Genomic DNA, 24,949 nt, shown 5'->3' with positions numbered 1-24,949 from the left:
CTGTGCTTCTATACATGAAAACATGAATGAAGTCCTCAGTAATATGAGCACTTACTCATCATACTCGATATGATAAATAACGTCTTCATCAGCAGCAACAGAGTCTGAATTAGACGTAGAGGGTACATTGTCCAATTTATTTGTGTTCTCTTTGGAATTATGATTTACATTTCCATTAGTCCTTTTATAAGAATTGCCATTCTTCAGTGGAGTTTTGCCACGTGAATGTCCATCAGAAGCTCTAGTAACACTATGTATATGTGCTTCAAACCAAGCACCAAGGCCGGCATCTCTGGCATCCACCAATTCATTTACCTAAAAAGAGTTTAAAATTAGTTAATGAAGCTTAATTTCATCTATTGCTTCAAAAACTTTAAGATAACTCAAGTTATTTGAGAGTTATTATGGTAAACAATACTTGTTGCTACTCATGTTTGAAATGATTACAGATTAGATAACTATTCTTTTAGATTATATTGTACTATCTTAATCTTGGTATTTAACTAATATAATTAAACTTCTTCCCAATTTCCTACAATGAAGTAGATGTTTTAAATCTTCCTCAACCATGTCTACACACTACTTTTGAAAACAATGATTATGTATACAGGAATCATTTAAGAACGCTGCCATTACAGAACCAACACTTTAAGTAATTAAGACATCAATTTGTTCTATTAACAATAACTTACACAATCGGCCCAACAAAAAAGGCAAAGTGAAAATAAAACTTGAAAATGAGGGAATTATTTGTAAAGAACAGAAAGAGTCTGCCAAAATAATGTGTACAAACTGGGAAAAGTTCTGCCGTGGGTTAGTAACTCAATAAGCAAATATGTTCGTTTACCAACAAAAGATAAGACATAAGGAGAGAGGCCTAAGACACAAAGCAGAAGTCCAGTAATGACTCAGATCTAACCAACAACTTTTACAAACAAACAAACAGTTATTAGAACATAGGTATAACATAAGAAACAGAGGCAAGTTTTTAAAAATTCTTCTAAAACATGTGAGGATGTTGGTAAGAGAGAGAGGGTTTTGTTTGTTTTTTCCTTCCCCAAGGACAGAGGGAAACCTCTTAAACTTTCTTTTTCAAGTCCTTACAAAGGAAATCTGAAACCACCAACAATCATCGAATGATCATTGTCTCATAAATCTAGTTTTCTCTTGAAAACAAAAGAAACCACTTAATGTACTTAATATAATTCTAACAGATGGTGCCGGGGTTAATTGTGACACAATCAAGTTTTACCTAGGAAGAAGGAAATTCAATGCAAGAATTGCTACAACCAGTTTGGCCGTGGAAATGTCTGAGAGACTACCCTGACAATGTTGACTAATGTAGAAGGGGCCCAGCCCACTGTGGGAGGCACGATCCCTAGGTAGGTAGGCCTGGGACATATAAGAAAGCTAACAGAGAGAAGCCAGAGAAGCGATAGTTTCTGCTTTAGTTCTTGCCCCTCCTTTTCTCAGTAAGGAACCGTGACCTGGAAGTGTAACCCAAATCAGCTCTTTGCTCTCCAAGTGCTTTGATCAGTATTTTACCACAGCAACAGAAAGGGAACTAGAACACAGATGATAGTTTGGAAATGAAAGTATGCTCTAACATGTGCTAGATAATATGGCATGTTCTTTACTTAGGTTTACCTAATCATGAGCCTATGTTGGGAGTTGGTCTGATGTATTTTGGTGCTAATTAATAAAAAGCCATCACACCTGGGCAGGCCAAATGGGATAGGCGTGGCTAAGCTTCCCAGGCTTAGAGAAACAGAGAGAATCTTGGGAAGAAGAGGAGAAGAGGAGAAACGAGGTGGCCATGGGTTAGATGGAAGAGAAGTGCATGGCCGGCGTGGATGGAGATTTGGCCCAGATGAAGAACGCCAGCAAGTATATGGAAATATGGATGGGAGGTAGCTTGATAAGATATTATTAGAAGCAGATGGCATGGGGCTGGGACAGGTGTCCCATGCCTGCCCCACTATGGGAGGTAGTTTAGAGAATCGATATCTGCCCTGCCCCAGGTTAACTAAGGCTATTTTAAAATGTAACAGGTGTCTGTGTCTTGACTGATTGCTACCGGGTTTCACTGTCATAATAATAATTATAAGCCTGATAATAAACATTTTTAGGCCCTACTGGTAAATCAACAACAAGCCTATTAATTACTGCTTTATAAAGAAGCAAAGACATCGTTAACTTGTTGCAGCCAAAAGCTAACGAGATGTAAATCCAGATATCTGAAAGCATCTTGACCATAAAAATGCATGTGAGTTTTGCCATTATACTAAGAACCTTCCTTGTTAAATCTAACAAGTTAGGTAAATATAAACTTAAAGGTAAAGGATAAACTCAGAAAGATACTTTATTTTTTTAAGTTTCAAATCACCAAGCTGCCATAGAAAGGAAAAAATACAAATAAGCCAAGACATTACCTTTCACCTTGATGCACCATTTAACCAGAGGTAGTATGCAAAGTGAATACTAGAGCTTTAAAAGCATGGTTTAGTACAGCATAAGAACAAAGCAATGAGGAGGGGGAAAGGAGGGGTAAGGGAGGGAGACTTCTACTACTGCTACTACTACTTACTAGTCAAGTAGGTTAGGTATAACAAAGAATCAGAGGTGGAGCATGCTATCTGCTACATAATTTTATTTACACATTAAATGAATATGGGCTTATTTTTTCCACAACAGTAGCTGATAAACTTAAAGACAGTCTCTCATAAACAAGAGGTAAAACAAAGCAAAACAAATAACCAATGCTAAAATTTATAAGAATAAACTTAAGTTGCTATTTACTCACAGCAAGCCAAAACATAATGTTTCATTTAACATTCTACTGTATTACTGTAACAGGAAATGCAATATATGGTTGATATTAAAACAACAGCAGTAAGGATGGAGAGATGGCTCAGTGTTTAAGAATACTTGCTGCCCTGCCAGAGGCCCTGCGTTCAGTTCTCAGCACGCACATCAAGGTGCCTCACAACCTTCTGCAACTCTAGTACTAGGAAATCTGATGCTGTCTTCTGGCCTCCCCACATACAAATACATGTACATAAAAACAAAATTTAAAAACAGCAGTAAAAAACACACCTTTAGCCTCAAGTGTAGGGTGATGTAGTGTAATATGTTATCGCAGCACTGTGGAAGTTCAGACTAGCAGATCACAAGTTCAAAGCCACTCTAGATTGTATAGGCAGAGCAGCCAAAAAACCAAAAAAAAAACAAAGCCAAACAAACACACAAACCCACACATGAATATAAACTCTACTATGGATCAGCAGGCAGTCAAAATAAAATGCTGAAGTTTGCCTACCAAATATAAGAAACCAGCAGGGAGAGCTAATATTTAGATTAACCTAAAATAAAATTTATTAGCTCATAAATGTAGAGATTGTTATTCGAATAGAGTAAATCTACATCTGCAGCTGGAAACTCAATTTTTTATTATCCTATTCACCACAGCAAAACATTTACAATAATGCACATAAAAATGTGGCTACTAGTGCTTTGAAATTGCAAATATATTGTGATATATAGACATGCTAAGAAAAAACTTAAATACCTTAATTGCATGTAAGAGACAAAACTTTCATAGAGTCTGGGTTTTGATGGCAGCTCAGAACAAAGAACTACTAAACCATAAAATTAACAGAAAAACAGGATACTGTCATGGTACCCTTAATACTTAGAAGGTAGTAACTAACTAAGTAGTAAGTACTAAATAACTTAGTAGAAATTAAGAACAGAAAGAATTAGTCAAAAGAGAGTGGGGCATCTATCTGGTAGCATGTTCCTGTAACCTCAGCCTAAGGAAAGCAAAGCAGAGCAATCATAAGACTTTGATGCTTGCTGGGCAGTGGTGGTGCACACCTTTAATCCCAGCACTCAGGAGGCAGAGGCAGGTGGATTGCTGTGAGTTGGAGAAATCGAGTCTAGGACAGCCAAGGTGACACAGAGAAACCCTGTCTCAGAAAACCAAAGAGCAAACTTTGATGCCAGTCTGAGTTACATAGTAAGACCTTGTTTTGAAAAAGCCAATGTGAAGATACAACATGACAAAAAGAGAAAGATAATGTATGAGTGGAAGTGTCTAAATTACACATATCCACAATGATTTTAATTTGTAGAATTAAAATGCAAACTGGAGGTGTTCATGTTAAAGAAAATTTCAATTCAAGGCCACATATCAAAGCAACAGGTCAAAAGACATAAACAGGTGGATCTCTGAGTTCGAGGCCAGCCCTTTCTACAGATTAAGTTCCAAGACAGCCAGGGCTACACAGAGAAACCCTGTCTCAAACAAAACAAAACAAAATAAAAACCAAATTAGCAAAAGAGGCAGAAGAAACTATGGGAAATAACAGTCCAGAGGTGTTTGTGTGTCTTCTCTACGAAGGCCAAGCATGGCAGGGCAGTGCAGAGGATCTAAGATTAGCTAGTGTGAATGTGCCACAGGCTTCAGACTACTGGAGAGGTCTCTCTACTTGTCCGACATCATGATATCCTTGCCATGGATGATAAGAACAGAAGAATACTGTCTTAGTGTGTCAAACAGAGATAAGAGAGAGGTGCTCAGGGTATGGACTCGGAATTGACCTACTGTATATTAAAGACATGCTCTCTGACACATTTCTAAGACTTCACAAAACATAAAAGGAATTCACTTTTTCTGGGAAAGGCAGTCTCTCCCTAGCCAGCACAAATGTCAAAATATCAAAAGAAACCAAACCAAAACAAAACACAACAACAACAACAACAAAAAACCCCAATACTTTATAAATTTAAAAATACACAAATTTGTGTATATATAAAAAAGAACAAAGTGGTTTGGGGCTAGATTTTATGATGTAGTGGATAAGTCACTCATACAAACCTGTAATTAAAAGCTGACTTTAATTCTTAAAAAAAAAAAAAAAAGCTTTAATGACACTGCTCTGCTTGTAGATAGGAGCCTAGCATTAACTGTCCTCTAAGAGGCTCCAACCAGCAGCAGACCAAAACAGATGCTGAGACCCACAGCCAAACATGAGGCGGAGCTCGAGGAGTCTTGTGGAAGAGTAGGGGAAGATAGAAGAACCCAGAGGGAACAAGAACTCCAGAAGAAGACTAACAGAACGAACTAACCTAGGTCCATGATGGCTGAGATGGACTGAACCTAGGCCCTCGACACACACACCTTGATGGGCAGCTTGATCTTCATGTGGGTTCCCCAGCAATTGGAGTGAGGGCTGTCTATGATATGGACTTGGTTGCCTGCTTTTAGATCATTTGCTCCTAGCTGAGGTGCCTTGTCTGGCCCCAGTGGAAGAGGATGCACTTAGTCCTGATGTGCCAGATGTGCTGGGGTGGGTTGGTAAGGGGGGGGGGGTGTCCCTGCAGCTTGCTTCACCTTGCTTATGCCTGGCGCATATAGTATGGGTGCCACAGCCAATTCCCTGCCTCTGGCTCTGTGCAGGGAGGTGGGGGATGAGGTGAGGGGGGGATGAAGCAGGGAGGAGTAAGCTACACACATCTTCCAGTACCTGCAGGAGGAGAACGTGAGTATGGATTGGCTCTCCACCAGAACCTGCCCATTTGACTCGGTTTGAGTGTGGAGCAGGCCTTAAAAGGGCAGTGTAGGCTGGCACTGGCCATCTGCTGGCATTTACTGAAGTGCCTAGCTGTTTGTGCCCTACCTGCAAATAGACACATGTCAAAGTCTGCTGCACGCAGTGTACATTGGGAAGAGGGGTAGCAGTAGTCTTACATGATGAGTATATTCCAAATTATATTTTAACTGGAAAAGTTGAGGGTCATCTTATATGCTGGAAAATACAGTGTATATACATATATATATAAAATAATTTTAAAAAGCTATAAGCACCCACACTTATAAAAGGCCATGAAGTTTAAAAATAAAAGGCATATATGTTCATTTGTAAAAGACTATGAGGTTAGAAAAAGGAGCATATATGTTCATTTGTACCTTGTAAGACAAAGACTTTAGAAGCTTAAAAACAAAACAAAGATTTTATGATTTTTGTCCAGATGATCAAAGCCCACAAATAAACCTTCTTTTGAAATAAAATATAAAAAAGCCACATGTAAACTCGGCATCCACCAGCATGCCTATAATACAAGAATTCTCAATACTGAGGTACAAAATGAGCAAAGCAACATGGGCTACATATTGAGATCTTATCTCAAAAAGTACAAAACAAGCAAGCACAAAAGCATACACACACACATATGTATATATACATACGTATAGTCTCCATATATAAAAAAGCCATGCATTGTGAAGGAATGTCGAGTGGATGTAATAACTGTCAATAAAGCACTGTTTAGCCAATCAGCTGGGCAGAAGGATAGGAAGTAGAAGGAAGGACTTCCTAGAGAGGGGGCAGAGCCAAGTTTGACAGCTGAGAGGGAGAAAGAAGATGGGTTTACAGTTGACAAGGAAGGAGCAAGAAGTATCCAAGGATCAGAGTGGCAAATGCTTAGGATATATGTATGTTATGAGGTTTAGAGTAGTTTATGTTAGTTTACAAGTAGATTTGTATCAGTTTAGATTCTGCCCAGCATAGTGCTGGCAGCTTTAAAGTACGTTTCAGTCTCCCTGTGTCAGTTATTAGCCATCCTAGGCCAAACCGATACAATTTACTATAACAATGCATATTTGATATTTAATTAGAACCACTAACTTTTTAAAAATTGAAGCATGAGAAGCAATACAAAATCAGAAAATATGAAAGAGCAAATACCAGGATGACTGTTCGTCAAGCTTGTTCTGTATCTCTCTCTCTCCACTACTAGGTATTGAACCTACGGCCTCACACGTGCTAGGCAAGTACTGACTACTGAGCAGCTCTGTAACATATTTTTAACTTGTAGTTTAAGACAAGACCTCATTAAGTGCCCAGGCCCTGAACTTCTAATTTTCCAGCCTCAGCCCTGAGTATGTGAGGTTATAGATTTGAACTATAAGGCCTAACTTTTCTTTTCTTTTCCTCTTTATCTTTGAGGTTAAGGGTGGGGAACATGATCTCACTATGTTGTCCAGGCTGCTTGAAACTTGTGATGCATAACATTCAGGCTGGCCTTGAACTTGCAGATCCTCCTGTCTTAGCCTCTCAAGTAGCTTGGACAATGAAATACATTTCTAAACACCTTCCTTTGTTCTGTGGAAAACACAGCTCTGCAGATAAAGTAGTATTCAAACCTTTCAAAGGTATAATCTTAAACAAGTTATCATGTCTGAACCTTGTAAAACACACCTATCAATACATGTGAGAAAATCTAGCCCAGCAGGCATGTAATGTACACAAATTGATCAACTGTCTTTTTTCACTAAGTACCAGCATATCCAACGCTGACTCATTTAATGCAGCAATCTTATTTCCTATCATTTACTTAGTAAATATTAGGAGTTTTGATTATATAATTTCCTTTAATAATCATAATACATTCCCATTTTTCTAATAAAGTAGAAGCATGAAACATATTTGTCCTCAAAAGACGTACAGTCAAGGACCGGGGAGATGGCTCAGTGAATAAAAACCCACAGGACCAGCATGAGGACCTGAGCTTGAATATCAAGAACCCAGAGAAAATCTGTTTACAGTAGCACAGGTCTATAATCCCAGTGCTCTTATGGCAAGATGGGAAACAGAGATGAGAGAATTCCCAGAAGCTTGTGAGCCTGGAGTATGCAACAGCAAATAATAAAAGGTGGTCTAAAACAATATGGAAAGGAAAGACCAGCATGTGAAGCTGTCCCTGGCCTCCACACATGTGCCGTAGCACCTGCACTCAGGCCCATGAACATGTACATGTACATCCTGTGTAATGTGAAAAACCACATACAGCTAAAATAGAGAGTGAAACTGGGAACATGAGTTTCTCCAACTCTAAACATGACTCATTTCATTTTGTATTTAATTGTAAATACAAATGTTAAAAATGCAATATGCTTCCATTTATATAAAACTCAGAAACAGCTAAATTAGGAATGCATAAACAGAATAGCTGTTAGTAAGTTGTTAAAATCATATAAAGATCACGGAAAAGATTGCTATAAATGTTTGGGTAATAGTTTCAAGTAAAGAATATGGCGTTATGGGCTAAAGAGATGGGTTGGCAGCTGAGAGCACTCACTGCTCTTCCCAAGGACGCAAGTTATCTCACTTCAAACATAGACATACAAATGCATATATACAATGTTCTAAGTATATGAAGTTATAATTAGGAAGAGAAACATGGGAAATTCTTGGGAGTATGCTATTCTGTTTGATAATTTGGTGCTTATAAATACTTTATAGCATTCCATTAAACTGTTCTTTTCACATTATTAAATTTCACAGCTACATTATACCATAGGCAAATGAAGACAACATACTAAAATATCAATACCTTTACATGGATTACTGATCATTTCTTTTTCCTATATTTCCCAGTGAACATAAAATGACACAAAAAAAAATTAACTGCTACATATTCAGCTACATTTAAATGCTTAGCATTTTAAACATCATTTGGACTGGATGACAACTACTTAAAACATAAAAACCTACTTGAATTACAGAAAGTGTATCAAAATTAAACTTACTTTGTACCAACATACAAAATTCTGTATCACTGAATCAAAATTAACCTCATTTGTGAGTAACAATTAAGGCCTAAAGTTGAGGAGTAAATTCAATAATCTACTTTTTGACCTATCATCCCTACATATCTATATATTCCCCTTTCTTACTGTTTTTAAATGATCAGTATCACCAGTATGATCAGTATGCCGTGCTAGCAATCAATTAAGACATTGACACTTGTTATATTTTAAAATAGCCTTAGTTAACCTGGGGCAAGGCAGATATCAATCCTCTCAACTATTTTCCATAGTGGGGCAGGTACGGGATCCCTGCCCCAATCCCATGCCATCTGCTTCTAGTAACTTTTATCAAGCTACCTCCCATCCATAATCCCCAATACTTGCTAATGTTCTTCATCTGGGCTGGATTCTCCATCCATGCCGGCATGTGCTTCTCCTCCAGCTAACCCATGGCGCCCTTCATCTCATCTCCTCAGGTTCTCTCTCCTTCCTCCTTGTGGGCGGTCTTTCTTCTTCGTCCTAGGGTTCCCCCCCCTCCCCCCAAGCCCCACCTAGCTCCTTTGCCCTGCCCAGGTGGGATGGCTTTTTATTCATCAAAAGGTGGATCAGAGACAGCAAGCAGTAATTAACATCAAAGTACATCAGACCACCCCCAACAGAAAGTTTCCTTATTCACAAACCAAAATAAATTAATTGACTTAAGAAAAGTCCACCATATTTCAGAAAATACATTTATCTCATAACCTAGTTTCAGTAATTCAATACAGGTACAATGAACAATGGGAATAGATAATCCTGGCTCCTGCTCAAACATCTCCAGGCTCTGCAAATAGAATTGGCAACAACTAGTTCCTCAAAGCAACACTCAAAATTCACCTTCTCTTCTTGCTGTCTAAACAGTATTTTAGTGAAAAGAAAAGGGGAAAACAAAGATGTTTGTGAGACACAAAGCAGTAGATCAAGTCCTAAAAAACCACAAGGTCTTCAATTACATTCCTAACCTTCTGCTCTTTAAAAAATTCTTATAAAACAAAATGACATAGATCCCCCAAAACTCAAGATAAAGGAAAAGATTCTGAATTGTTTGTTTATTTATTTACTTTTGGAGACAGGGTCTCATTACATAACACTTACTATCCAGAAACTCATTATGTTGACCAGGTTGACTTTGAACTTACAGAGTTCCACCTGCCTCTGCCTTTGGGATTAAGAGTGTAGATACACCACCATGCCCACACACTTGCCAATTTGTAACAACAAAAAATGTATATATTAATTAATTTCATTACAAGAAAAGAAAGTCAGAAATTTTTTTAAAAATTGCCTTTTTTTCCAAGTTTAATGTTATGGGTATGAGTGGTCTGCCTTTTCATCTTTATGTGCACCATGCACACAGTTCTCACAAAGGCCAGAAGAAGGCAGCAGAACCCTATGGAACTGGAGTTATAGATGACCATGAGCCATGTGGGAACTGGGAACCAAACCCAGGTCCTTTGTAAAACCAGCAAGTACTTTTAACTGCCAATCCACTCCTCTAGTCCCAAAGTACTAGTATTTAAAAGCGTTTTCAGTTTACCTACAAAAATAACACTTAGAAGTTCTGATGAGATAGAGAAAAATAGAATTTGTTTACTTCTTTGTCCCTAATATCTAAACAAATGTGTACTAAATACACAATTATTCATAGAATGAATCAACTATCCAGAAATAAGCACTTCTAAAGCATTAGACAAAATTTCAAAAACTCATAAAAGATTTTCATTTTAAACTGAAAAGGGAAACAAACCCATGTTAGTTTTTGCAGCAAATAGTTAATTAAAATCAAAATATTAAGAGTATGAATAACACAGTAGCAATTTTAGAGTTAAGTATCAGGTTCACTATGTCCCTAAGTGAAAAAATAAGGGTAAATTGCCTTGAAAGTTTACACAACTTAAGAACAATTTAACTAGAATTTGAAACCAGCTTTGACAGTGAAGTCTCTTTTTGCCTCAAATGGCTAGACCATGTAGTAATAAAGTTAAGATAGTTAGCATCTATATTATATATTAGCATGAGATATATAGTAAATAAAAGCAGACATGATGGTACAATGAGCCTGTAACACCAGAACTGGGGTGTGCTAAGGCAAAAGGATCACAAGTTCAAGGCCAACCTAGACTAACTATTAAAAACTCTATCCCTAAGCAGACTAGTTGACAGCCATAACATGGAAAAGAAGAGAAACCTGACCAAAAAACTGGATTTTTGTGATGCTCTTCTAGGGACATTTGCTAGAACTAAAGAATTATAAGTATATAACTAATTACTCTCTCTTTTATGGAAGTAAGTTCATTCCTTCACTGTCTTCAAAACTAGCAGTTTCTGACCAAGTGTGATGATGCTCATCTGTAACACCAGCATTTGGGAGGGAGAGGCAGAGGTTCCAGCTTTGGTTCCCAATAAACAACTGGAATATGTAACTCCAGTGGCAGGGTTTCTGATGTCTCTGTGGACAGTGCATGAAAATGGTGCACATGCTTATGCAAGGAAAACACCCATACTCATAAAACAGAAATAAATAAAAATCTTTTTTATAAAGGTAAAGGATAATGAAAGTATATCTTACAGACACCAATAGTGAGATTATATTCAGATATGTGTATTTACGTAAGTTAGTACATGTGAATACATACATACATACATACATACATACATATATACACACACACACACACACACACACACACAAAAATATATTCTTTTTAAAAATGTCATCACTCAGTTTAGTGCCCTTAATAACCCAGGAACAAGTACACCTACAGAGACTCAGAAACTGGCTCACTTGGCAAAGTATTTGATATACAAAGCATGAGGACCTAAGTATAGATCCTTAAAACCTACATAAAAACCCAGGCCTGCATCCCTAACACTGGTAGGGAAGTGGGGGGAGGTAACATGGAGACAAATGTTATCTCTGGATCCAACCAGTCTGGCTGGATCAGTGAGCTCCAAGTTCAGTGAGTCAAAAAGCAAGATAGATAGTGGCTGAAGAGGATACCCTACCTCAGCCTATGGCCTACACACACACACACACACACACACACACACACACACACACACACACACACCACAACTGGAGCACAGATTCTGGCTTCTAATATCACTCTATAATAAAATAAACCAGTATGGGTGGGGTCATGGCTCAGTTAGCAAAGTGCCAGCCATACGAGCATGGAGACCTTAGTTCAGATCCCCAACACTCATATAAAAGCAGGCACGGTGGCAGGCACTCTAGTTACCAGAGCAGGAAATATGCAAGGTGACTTTGAAACATCTTACAATACAGGAAACAGAAAGAAACCTCACAATAACATAACAAGAAGACACAGACACAGCTAGCACACGCCTTTTATCCCAGCACTTGGGAGGCAGAGGCAGGTGGATCTCTGTGAGTTCAAGGCCAGCCTGGTCTACAAAGTGAGTCTAGGACAGCCAAGGTTACACAGAGAAACCCTATCTGGAGAGGAAAAAAAAAAAAAAAAAAAAAAGCAAACAAACAAACGACACAAGGACCATGTTTTAAAAAAAGAAAAATTCCCAAAGGCTAACACTGAAAACAATCTTAAGAATCAGTGCATCTTTCTATAAGTAATTAAATATATAAAGAGGTGAGAAAAGACAAATCTCCCATGTTTATGACTTTTTTTTCTTTACACTCTGTCCTCATATGGAATAAAATACAACTCTTTCTGTCTTCAACATAAGCTATACATAGTGACTTCTCAAAGAGTATAATATGGAAGAGGGGAAAGAGAAATTAACAGTGGAAAAACTTAAACAGAAGCTCAGCCAGATGATTAAGGTTCACCAACAGTGTTAGCAAAATTAAACTCCCACTGACTCAAAATCCAAATTATATTACTAGCATGTTGATAGTGCCAGTCTAAATAAGATATCAAGAAACAGTACTTTACATCTCTATAGTCTTTGTCTCAAAAACAAATTTAGTCCATTGATGAGAAAATAGATAAATCCTGAAAGAGACAAATTATGAAAAATGCTTAACCAACCTTACAACTTTCAAAGCAATTAAAAATAAAAAGAATTCCAGTGGGACACGATGGTACATAGCTTTTAACCACAGCACTTGGGAGGCAGAAGCAGGTAAATGAGTTCCAAGCCAGTCTAGTCTACATGGCAAGTTCCAGGTCAGCAAAGGCTACGAACACAGATAGTTTCAAAATAAGTAAATAAATACAGGAGATCTGATGCCATATCCTGGATTAACAGCGGCTTTGTGGGGTGGGGGGTGGGGGCAGAGATCCCTGGAGTGGAAAAAAAGATTTTAAGTAAAACCTAAAAATAAATAAATAAATTAATTATTTAATTTTAAAAAGGTTGGTCATTCATTATAACATGCGCCATATATAAGACATTAATAGGAGAGTCTGTGTGTATGGTACATGGGAACTGTTTGTACAATTTCTGTAAATTTACTCTAAACTTGAAACTGCTATGTCCTGAGACACATGACTAGTATGGTCTGAATACGAAGCAACCCCAAAAGACCCATTTATCAAATGCTTGTTAAGTCCTACACTGATAGCACTACTTGGGAAGGTTCTGTAAACTTCAGGAAGTGGTACCTAGTTGGAGGAAGTGGGTCACTTAGGGTATACCTCTGAATGTTATACCCTACTCTTTGGTTCCTGTCCCTCATGAGGTGAAGAATCTCTTCCACCAAGAATTCCTATGGCCATGATAGCTGGATCAAGCATGTTAGCTCAAGCAGTCATACACTTAATCCTCTCAAACTGTTAATCACATAAATCTTTTTCTTCATTAAACTGTTCTCTAAGACACTTTGGTCAGAGCAATGAGAAATAACTAATAAAATATGGTGCTATGCAGTAAGTAAATCATTCTGGTTCATTACAGAATTAAGTGTGCTCAGAACCCATCAAAGAGTTACAGACAAGTAGGAGACGCTGGGCCCCTCTTTCTCTAACTGGCAACTAGTCCCTGCTTGTCTTAGAACTCTGAGAGCTGGTAAAGTGCAAGCAGTCTACTACATGACCATAATCAGAAAAGCGGACAATCTCAAGCCCTAGGATATTCCCTAGGTAAGACTGCATCCTGAACCAACAGGATAAGAGAATCTGGGAAGGGGGCTCTTAGAGAAATGCAGAGATTCTAACTCTCTGGAATAGCAACCTATGGAGAAAGGGAGTAGGAATTTGTAGCAACAGATAACTTTAGAGGAAAAACAAACAAAACAAATCCTGGTCTAGTACTAAATCAGCAAGCCATTGATTCTTAAAATAGCTTTTCTCTATGCTGGTGTCTCTTTCTGCAGACTGGTGTATTAGAAATTTCCACTTTCATTAGTCTCAAATTCATTACAGTATGTACCCTGTTTCTCTCCCACCAGATAATTGGGGTCACTGATGTGACTAAACTGTAAGCCCCTGAATCTGGTTTGGGGAGAGATTTAGAAAAGTTTGGAGACACCAACTAGAGAAGCCTCAGAATGTTGTAAGCTCAATTTAATGGGCATTCTAGAATAAGCTCAGAAGACCAGACGGGATGCTGACTAGGCGACTAGACTATTTATTTGTATTTTACGTGTATGGGTTGATTTGTTTGCATGCAAATATGCAATATGCATGCCTGATATTCTTGGGAGCCAGAAGAAAGAGCTGGATTCCCTGGACCTGGAGTTCCAGATGTTATATGGGTACTGAGAACAGACTCCAGGTCCTCTGCAAGAGCAGTACGTACTCTCAACCACTCAGCCTTCTCTCCCAAGCTCCATGGAAAGCTGAACTTCACAGGTGACTGGCTAGAGCAAAACCATTTGATAAAACCTGCAGTTCAGTCAGAAAACCTGCTTAAAGTTAGAACTAACGAACCCACTGTTTCTGAACAGCAAGATCAGCGTCATTAAGAAAGACCCAAATGAACGCTTTGACGAGAAGATGCTTTAAGGGTGGGTCAGGAATTGGCCCTAATTTACCCACTGGAGATTCAGTGGATATCATAGTTTTAATCTCTTTGAAAGATCGTCCTTTGAGAAAGAGTACCTCCAGGGTAGATAAACCTGCTTGTACCAAGATGGGCCACCTAGAGAAGAATTTCCTACATAAATCAACTCAGGTCCTTAGAAGCCACTGCAGGCAGGGGCAGAAGGGGACTTAGCAACTGTTCTGGCTGGTGGCAGACCTTGACACTGACACTGTCCACGCGGTGCTGCTTTTGTAGAGACACAGAATGCAAACATGGTGAAAGCCTCTAGCTCGGTTTCAAAAGAAGGCCTGGTAACCAGTTTATGTGCGGCCGGAGCATGATTGTGCAGACAGCCCTAGGGAATTATACATCAAGTCACAAGGGTGAAACCTAAGCTTCAGCAAAGAATCCAGGGTACTGAAAAATGCCGCAAATGTCCAGTGTGTGCGGACACAGCCATGTGAGCTACAAACGGCAATGTCACAGGGCTGCCCAAGCCCACTGCAGCTCACCTGACAACATTGCATGGCCCAGATGCTACAAATGGAGCTATGCGGTTCATTCAATATTTGGACCCCTGGATTTTGGCCTTGCTCTAGTCTAACCCTTTCTTTGTTTCCTACATCTCCCATTGGAGTGGGAATGATTTACTCTGTGTTAGTATGCAACTTGCTTTTTTACCTGACAGGGACTCACAGTAAAGATCTCACCTTCAGTATCAAAGGAGACTTTGACTTTAAGGCTAGTGAATAATGCTGGAACTGTTAAGACAATGGAGAAAGACTAAATCCCTTTAAATTATGAAATGGCCATGAGCCTCTAAATATGAGATGTTCAATTACATTTGTGTGTTGAGCTCTTGATTCAAAGCACTCTTTGAAGAGGTTCCAAAACCTTTAGGGGTTAAAGCAGATTTGAAATTAGGAAGGCACTTAGGGTGTGTGCCTTTTAAGGGTAAATATCAGGTCCACATTTCCCACTTACCTCTGATCTCAGTCTACTGTAAGTGAAGAAACTCCTTTACCACAATTTCCTATAGCTATGACACTCTGTCAAGGTGTATGGAGCCAGGCAACCATGTGACTGAACTGCCTTAAACTATAGGCTAAAATAAATCCTTCCTCCTTTAAACTGTTTGTTAGGCATTGGGTCACAGTAATAAAGCATAATACATGTCCTAAGTCCACTATAAAAGTAACATGAAAAAATTCAGAGTGTCGCACTGCTGTGGTTTAGGTGTGCTCTGCCCCTCCAAAGCTGGTAATAGAGTCCAGTCCTCATTTAAGGTGAAAGATGAAGAATATAGAAACTCAGTCAAGCATGGCGTGTCTGTAGTCTAAGCCACTCGAGCTGAAACAAAAGGATTAACTGAGCCCAGGAGTTCCAGACAGTTTGGGTATCACAGCAAGACCCATCTCTCATAAATAAATATGGATGCTTAATTTACAAGAACAAGAAAGACTACATATACCATCTTTTTTGTGCTGCATGAGGGCTTTCAGTAAGAAAGGCATTAGCAAATATAGCTCATTAACCTCTGACCACAACCATAGCCCAAAATAAGCTTCTCCAAACACTACCTGTTCTGCATTACTGTATTATTAGCAAAGAAAACAAATATAGATGCCTACAAGAGATAACATGAAAGTGTGATGTAGACAAAAAATGGCAGGCTGGCTTTTGGTGCTTTAAATACAACAGAAGCAGCTCCTTTGAAATCTCCATAAAATAAACAATTCCATTAATATGTCATTGTAACTGCAGCATCTGGAATAGCAAATTAATGCGTGTGCTCTAAAAGAAGTACTTGTTGAAAAGAACAAAGGGAAGAAGGGAGGTTAGAGGGAAAAGACAATATATGGCACTATTTTTCCGTACTAATAAAAGTATAGCAAAGAAGTCTACTAGTATTATAACATTAGCTTTGGAAATGACTACCTTATTAGAGCTCATATCTTAAAACATTTATTTTCTCCAGCTTTCCCAATAAACAGTAACTTTGTTTGGTCTCATGTTGATTGTTTTCCTGCTTCACTGTTATCTAGCACTTCCAAAGAGATGTCAAGTAACAGCAGCATTGGTTAGCTTTCTTTCCTGACCTTTCTCTATAGTCCCATGAGACAGTCTCATGTAACCCAGAAAGGCACTGAACTTTCTGCATTACTTCACAAGTAATGGGACTATGGGTGTACACTCCTATGCCAACCCACTACTGACTGGCTGTTTCTAGCTTTTTACCATCACTGAACATGATGTCAAATGTAATTTAACATATTCATTTATCTTATTTACTCAAAATCATGAATGAACTCAAATTTGTATTTAGATGCAGAAAATGTTTTATATTGTATAAATTCTTTTGTTTATTGTAATACTGAGCTTATACTAAAACATTTTCTAATAATTAACAATCTCCACTTTCTGACAAACAGTATTTTGTCAAGATTTTAATACATAATGATAATTTTAGTTGCTAAATATAACTTTTGTTTTACATAGTGTTAGGATATCAAATTGCTTCTGGTCATGTTTCAGTAATAATGTTTCACTTAATGTAAGGAGCAACAAAGAGCTTCCTTCTTTCTTTATGCTGGGTCAATTCATGTTTATTTATTCCTTAAATGTTTAAAACACTTCAGTTTTCTTTAAATGTTTAAAACAACCGGTGCAGCTTCCCTAGTACACAAGCCTCGTATTTCTTGGAAGTAAAGTTCATTACTAATTTTCTTGATTACTTCTATACTTAAGTTTGCATTTCCTCATAGATTCTAAATTATTCCTACTTGCACTTTCTTAATTTAGTCTTGAAATTGGTATGTCTAAGTACCTATTTATCCCAGAAGAAAACAAGTTATAAGAACCAGAGAAGATGAAACAAAACTGTCCTTCAAATTATTAACAGAATTTTTAAAACTCTAGGTACAAATACCAATAAATAAGACAACTGAACTCCATGTATCCATAAATGAATGATCATTTAAATAGCTTCAAAAACATGAAGTTATCAGAAATAAGTCAAACATTCACTAAAAGATATCAGAGACATAAACCAATGGATCTGTGTCTATGAATTTTAAAATTCATTAACATGTTAATTCTATAAACTGATCTATAGAGGCAATCCTCATTAAAATCTCAGTACATCTTTGTAGTTTGATAAGCTAATCCTTTTTTTTTTTTTTTTTTTTTTTTTTGGTTTTTCAAGACAGGGTCTCTCTGTGTGATATCCTTGGCTATCCTTGCCAAGCTGGCCTCGAACTCACAGTGATCCACCTGCCTCTGCGTCCCAAGTGCTGGGATTAAAGGTGTGCACCACCACGCCCCACTCTTGGTAAGCTAATTCTAAGAGTTTTTATTGCCAGTATATAGAAAGCCATAAGGCCAGTATATAGAAAGCCATAAGGCCAAAAACAAAACAACATTAACAACAAAAAAAACCCACACAACAACAAAGCCCTTGAGAGAAATTACATTTGGGAAATGGAAGAAGGAAAGTATCAAAAAATTCTGAAAAGCCATAGTATTTAGCATAGCAGGGGCAAGGACAGACAAATAGACGAATGAAACATAAAAATCTTGACAGTGTATTTTGAGTAGGCAATCGGTACCTTTTTTAAAATATACATTTCTAAAATTCTAGAACATGTGCACCAGGGGTTAAACAGCATGGTTAAAAACTGAACTGGAACACTGCCCAGGCATCTAATAAATACACACTAGATATATGGTAGCATGTCAATAAAGTAGAATGTAATAATATAAAGGAATAAAATACAACTATATACATGAGAAAAATCAGTGTTGAAGAAAAGCAGAACTTCTCTATAAAGAGATCTAGCTATACATAAAAATGACATGTTGTTTAGACAAATATACATAAGTAATGAAAAAAGAAGAAAACTTGCATTACAGAGCCACTGTAAACAATTTCCTTGGTAGGCAGAGGAGGCAAGCAATACGTTTAGAAAAGCGCTGGTGTCATTCTGCTTCCTCACCTGGGTGGAATTACACACGTATGTTTGTCTTATTATTCTTTGAACTGTACATATTCAGTTTACATTCTTCCACCACAATGTTTTTTTCCTGATAGTGCTGAGGCTCAAAACCCAGACAGAGTCTCTCATATTTGTAAGAAAAGCACTCACCAGCTAAACTGTATGCCCAGCCCCCAGGGTGAATTTTCAGACTACGTCTGACAGAATATGAACTGCTGCAATCTTTACTTAATGGAAATCAATGTTTACTCACAGCATCTCAAAGACAACAGACATTTGTATTCTCACAGCTACGAAGACTGAAGATAACATACCTTATAGAGTCCAAAGCCAGGATCAATGAGACAAGTGCGAACTGACGCAGACGGCTGACTGGAAGATCCCCCTCTTGCTGCTTTCTTTACTTTAGGCAGATTATTAGGACAGGGTTTAGCCTGAACATCGTTCTGCTTAGATGTGCTAGGAAGACTGGCGTCTGGACGAACTAGCAGCTGAATTATATCATTCAGTCCAACGTCGTAATCAAATAAAGTATATCCATTCTCCAACTAGAAAAAGAATAGAAACTAGAGTAAAGTGCTTATCTCAAAACTTGTTTAGCTTGTCCAAATATCCTAGGTAAACTATTAAAATTGACAATATTACAATTTAACAATCTTGAAATGGTTCTAAATGCTTTATGGCCTCTAACATTAGCCTCCTCTCTAGACCAAAATAAAGTCTTTTTTTTGGAGGGGGGCACTTTTTGAGACGGGGTTTCTCTGTATAGCCTTGGCTGTCCTGGACTCGCTTTGTAGACCGGGTTGGCCTTGAACTCAGAGCAATCCGCCTGCCTCTGCCTCCCGAGCGCTGGGATTAAAGGCATGTGGCACCACGCCCAGCTTCAATAAATTCTTAAAAACCACTACAAATTAACTATAGGCAACACAAGTTAGCCATTAAAATAAAAACTGTATCATAGCTGTTCCAATCTCATTATGTAACCACCTGCGCCCAAAAATCCTCTCTAAACTACTTTTAACCTCTCATCATCTTTTTATTGTTTCCCAGTCTTTTTTTTTTTTTTTAATTTCTAAGTTCTGCCAGGTCATTTATTACAAGAATTAGAATAAAAGAATTACAACTACAATAAAATTCATTTACTATAAAAGGATTACAATATAGAAGAGCATGGAGAAAATAGTGTAGTTTTAAAAAATATAGTAAGCCAAGAAATTTTAGGCTGAAAATAACTGTCTTTCAAGATATTTTTTTTGTAAGAGACATGTGGCCAAAAAGCAGATAATGGCCCCGTGCAAGGGAGAGACTTAACGCCTGCTGCACTCGTCTCGCCCTATCACCTGTCTACACATGTTACAATACTTTTTTACAATACCTAATACTCTTCACTAACTACCTATAACAAAACATGTGTATAAAGCTAGTGTCATCATACAATTTCAAATCTGGGTTATGAAAAAAAAGAAAACTTTATGATGTTTCAAGGGATTGTTTAATTACAAAATTATCTGCCTATGTCCTTACGACTGATTTTTTTTTAATGTTCAAAAATTAGCATATTTTAATTTTTTTATTTTTAATTTATTCACTTTACATCTTGATTGTAACCCCCTCCTTTGTCTCCTCTGGGTCAACTCTCCCTCCCTCACCCCCCCCCCCAGTACTCAGAAAAGGGGCACCCTCTTCCCCTATCCTCTGACCCCAGCCTATCAAGTCTCAGCTCGTGAGGATTTAGAGAAAGGTAAACACTCCTCCATTGCTGGTGGGCGTGCAAACTTGTAAAACCATTTTGGAAATCAATTTGACATTTCCTTAGAAAACTGGAAATAGGGCTGGAGAGATGGCTCAGCAGTTGAGAGCACTGACTGCTCTTCCAAAGGACCCGGGTTCAACTCCTAGCACCCACATGGCAGCTCACAACTGACTGTAACTTCAAGATCTGACACCCTCATACAGACATATATGCAGGCAAAACACCCATGCACATAAAAAATAAAAATAAATAGATTTTTTAAAAACTGTGAACAGTTCTACCTCAAGACCTAGCTATACCACTCCTGGGCATATACCTGAAAGATGCTCCACCATACAAGGACATTTGCTCAATTATGTTAATAACAGCTTTATTCATAATAGCTAGAATCTGGAAACAACCTAGATGTCCCTCAACCGAAGAATGAATAAACTGTGGTACATTTACACAATGGAATACTACTCAGCTATTAAAAACAAGGAAATCTTGAAATCTGCAGGCAAATGAATGAACTAGAAACAATCATACTGAGTGAAGTAACCCAGACCCAGAAAGACACACATGGTATATACTCACTTTATAAGTGGATATTAGCCAAATAATACAGGATAACTATACTGCAATACACAGTCCTAAAGAAGCTAAATAACAAGGAGGACCCGAGGGAGGATGCTTAATCCTCATTCAGAAGAGCAAACTGAATAGACAGTTGAAGAAAAGGACAGGAGGGGAGCCTACCACAGAGGTCCTCTGAAAGCCTCCACCCAGCAGGGAAACCAAAGCAGATGCTGAGATTCACTGCCAAACTTTGCAGTGGAGCACAGGCAGTCTTATAGAAGAGTTGGGGGATAGAAGGACCTGGAGAGAACAGGAACTCCACCAGGAGATCAATGGAGCCAAACAAATCTGGCCCCCCCATGGGGGGGGGGCACAGAGGACAATGCTACAGAGACAGATGCACCAACCAAGGACCACGGTGAGGACCTAGACCCCTTGCTCAGATGCAGTCCATAGGCAGAGCAGTCTCTTTGTGGGTCCCATAATATGAGAAGTAGGACCATGACTAGCACAATCCCACAGGCTACACATAGTCACGTTTGTTAAACAGAACAAGGAATCAAGATTTCACAAGCTACCTAGTAAAAGAATTAAGTAATTAAATTAGGTACTATCTCACAGCTCAGTTAACATATTTAACCCCAGGGGCTCAAAGTAGCTTGCATGCAGGCAGTCCTGGGTTCAATCCTCAACAACAGACACACCATATTCAGTAAAAAAAAATTAATAAAAAATAAAAATGTAATGCACCTAAGGCATCTCTGGCAGGAATTCACGCTAACAGTGACTTCATGGAAGCCTTGGTTTGGAAAACACAATGTGCACTTTTCACTGTGTATGCCATCGAAATACACAACCGCCAATCAACACACTACCAGGAACACCCTCATACAAATTTACTTTTGGCTTTAAAAAATGTCAAGTTTATATGAATACCAAATCTGACTGATAAACCTATTTTCTATATACTTCTACACCCAGGGTTGCATAAGATTTTCTTAGGCCAAAAGAAGCTACAAGTAGAAAAAGTTTTAAAAGCCTTGATCTAAAAATTACAAATACCTGTGGGCCTGAAGTATATAACTATAGGTCAGGTGCAGTATTTTCAATTCTGAAGCAAGAAAAATAGTTAGAACTTTGCCAGAATATACTACTGAATTTTTACTGCATTAAGAAAGAAATCCAGAAAAATGGAAAAAGGCTGCAACATCAGTGCTGGGAAAACCGAGGAGGAAACAAATGAAGTGGCAGTGGCCAAAAATGCAATAGGGGAAGTCATTTCCACAGCACTAAGAGGTTCAAGTAGAGGGCATTACAGCTGTTATTTATATATTCATTTATTTATATGTTAAATACATATCCACATTTTTAATAGACAAATACTTTCATTTTTGTGGAAACAAAGAATGTGGAAGCAGGTGTCTGTTGTTTATTTTTCTTCCGGTATGGTTCATATTCCACATCTACAATATTGATGACAAGAGAAGGCAGGGTAAATGGAATTCTGTTGTAAGTCTCAAGAATTCTAGATCCTAAGATTTAAAGAGCAAGGCCTGGTAGGTGGCATGTACCTATAAGCCGCAACAATGCAAGCCTTTTTCAAGTCTGGCTAAAGAGATGGCTCAGTGGTTAAGAACACTGGTTGCAATTCCAGGGGGCCAGGGTTGATTTCAAGCACCCACACAGTCATCACAACTGTCTTTAACTCCACTTCCAGGAGATCTGATGCCCTGACGTTCTTTTCCATACAGCTGTTGCAGCAACCAGGCATGCACATGGTGCAAAGATGTCAAGCACGCAAAGCAACCACACTAAAACAAAAAAGTGGAGTTTCCTGCCCTGCTTTTCAAACTTCATTTGTATACAGAGCGCCTGAGACCTTGTAAAACCACAGATTCTGCTTAAGTAGACCACTGTGAGGCAGCCATGCAAAGCTAATGCTGTTGGGTCCTGAGAATGCAGGAAGCATGATTTGAATAGAAAGAAACTAGAACACTAACCCCTCAAAGTTCATTTCAAAGTCCAGGGTTCATTAAAAATCTCCTGTAAAGCAGGAGGTGTGGTGCACACTTTTAATCCCAGCACTCAGGAGGCAGAGGCAGGCAGATCTCTGAGTTCCAGGCCAGCCTAGTCTACAGAGTGAATTCCAAGACAGCCAGGGATACACAGAGAAGCCCTGTCTCAAAAAACAAAGCAAAACAAAACAAAATCTTTTGTGAAATCTGATTAAATTCAACTACACTCCAAAGACTAAAAGCAGCAGAAAAAAAATGAAGTTGGGACACACTAAAATTGGATACAAAATTTTTTTCACACTGGAGTTGTACTGTGTTATCCGGAGCCCTTAAATTTCTAGGTTCCAGCCATCCTGTGTCAGCCTATAGAGTAGAAGGGAATACAGTGCGCAGCTTATGTAAATCTGCTTTACTTACTACATTTTTACTGATAACATTATGACAGTAAGACATGAAAAAGGGTTCTTCTTTCCTATTAAACATAAACTCATTTTACAGAAAATGGCCAGGTCTGTGGTACTAAATTACCTGCCTGCTACTGACACTCTTTGTTATCTCCAGCAAAGGGAAATATCAAAGACAGACGGAGATAATAACTACTGCCCTGACTAGTTGCAATTCATAAAAAAGTAAACAAGAGCAATGCCGCCCCCCCCCCCCGTGTGTGTGTGTGTGTGTGTGTGTGTGTGTGTGTGTGTGTGTGTCTCCAAGTTAATGGCTGGTATCTAAATTCTATTTTTCATCCTTAATGGTTCATCACTAAGCAGGGGAGAGGGAAGTAGTGGGTTATTTACTTGGGGGTGGGGGCCACTGGTCCACAAGGGTGATCTACCATCAACTAGGAACCGTTTTCTGATTAGTCTATTTTCTAAGTCCTGAATTTAGAAGCTATGTCTACCATTACGACACCAAATGAGCTTACGTTAGCATTATTTCAATCCTACACTCTGTAGGGCTGCTGCCCACAAACATATTCTCATCTTTCAATTGCATCCTTGTGAACTCACCCAGGTATTCTAGGAATCAACGTACATTATCACTATTTACATAGCTTTCACTAATAACCAAAAGGAAAAGTTATCAGCCACTTGAGGTACAGTAACAAATGCTACCCAGTATTGAATACAGACATGACTGTTAGGGGGGAAAAAAAAAATCAAACCTTCCTGTAAAGTGAACTCTTTATTAGGTCTAACACTAAAGAATCAATATCAAACTATGAAATTGGTAACAAGAGAGGCAGAAAGTGCTGTTTTCTAGGGGAAAGGATCGCCACTTTTTAACAAAACCCTGGTTTTTTTCTTTTCCATTGTATAATGTTACTTTGAAAATTTTGGCCGGTCTCAGAAGTTGTAAATCTCTGAAGGGAACAAAAATATTCCTTCCAAACCCTTTGTGGCTTATAGGCTACTTCCACGGAATCAGAAAGAACTGCATTTAATTCAAACCTCAGGGCTGGAGCCAAACTGTGGTCTATCGACTGCAGGATGCCAACTTTTTAGTGGACTAAAGGCAACGCAAAGACAAAGGCAAGAAAAGCACGATGGGTCTGGATGTCTAATCATAGACTCTGAGACTTACCGGATAGGAAATGTTTTAGCCTGAGCAAGCAGGGCCATGCTTAAATTAACTGAGATGACCACAAACACCCTTGTGGCCCCAAACTACTTTTCTGCCTTTTGAGTTACTGTTGAGTATGCTGAAGGGCTGAGTCAAAAGCCTGAACTCAAAGGTAAGAGGTAATTAATGTCCGTGGGGAAAAATCGGCCCCTATACTCAACGTACTTAATTAAACCCGACTTCAGGTTACAAACATCGTTCCTTAAATCAAGGTCCCCAATCTCGTACAAAACAAATTCCCAATCTGAGACTGACAATGAGGAAGAAGGGGCTATCATTCTGCCACCCTTTTCTGATCTTCAGTGGGCTCAAATCCTTCCAGTGAGGGAGCGGGGTTGAGGTGCCTCACTTTCCGAACCTTATCTAGGAGCCCGGGACAGGGAGACCAGGCGACTCAGTCCTTAGGAGTCGAGCCTGCGCCGCCAAT

The 24,949-nt window shown here is 38.5% G+C and overlaps 1 protein-coding gene across 1 annotated transcript in view; it reads right to left on the bottom strand.

Moving 5' to 3' along the window:
* The window catches only part of Uhrf2 (ubiquitin like with PHD and ring finger domains 2), a 67,152-nt gene that overhangs the window by 41,617 nt on the left and 586 nt on the right, over positions 1–24,949 (bottom strand). Inside the window, exons 2-3 of the mRNA XM_051146326.1 lie at positions 18,891–19,124; positions 56–315 (exon numbers count right to left, since the gene is read on the bottom strand). Of these exons, the coding sequence (XP_051002283.1) occupies positions 56–315; positions 18,891–19,124 (494 nt within the window). The remainder of the gene's footprint in view (positions 1–55; positions 316–18,890; positions 19,125–24,949) is intronic.

This window comes from Acomys russatus, chromosome 5 (genome assembly GCF_903995435.1).
Source record: "Acomys russatus chromosome 5, mAcoRus1.1, whole genome shotgun sequence".
In the NCBI taxonomy this organism is placed as follows: domain Eukaryota; kingdom Metazoa; phylum Chordata; class Mammalia; order Rodentia; family Muridae; genus Acomys; species Acomys russatus.
The sequence above is the reverse complement of the archived record's forward strand: the minus strand, read 5'-3'. Positions and strand labels throughout refer to the sequence as shown.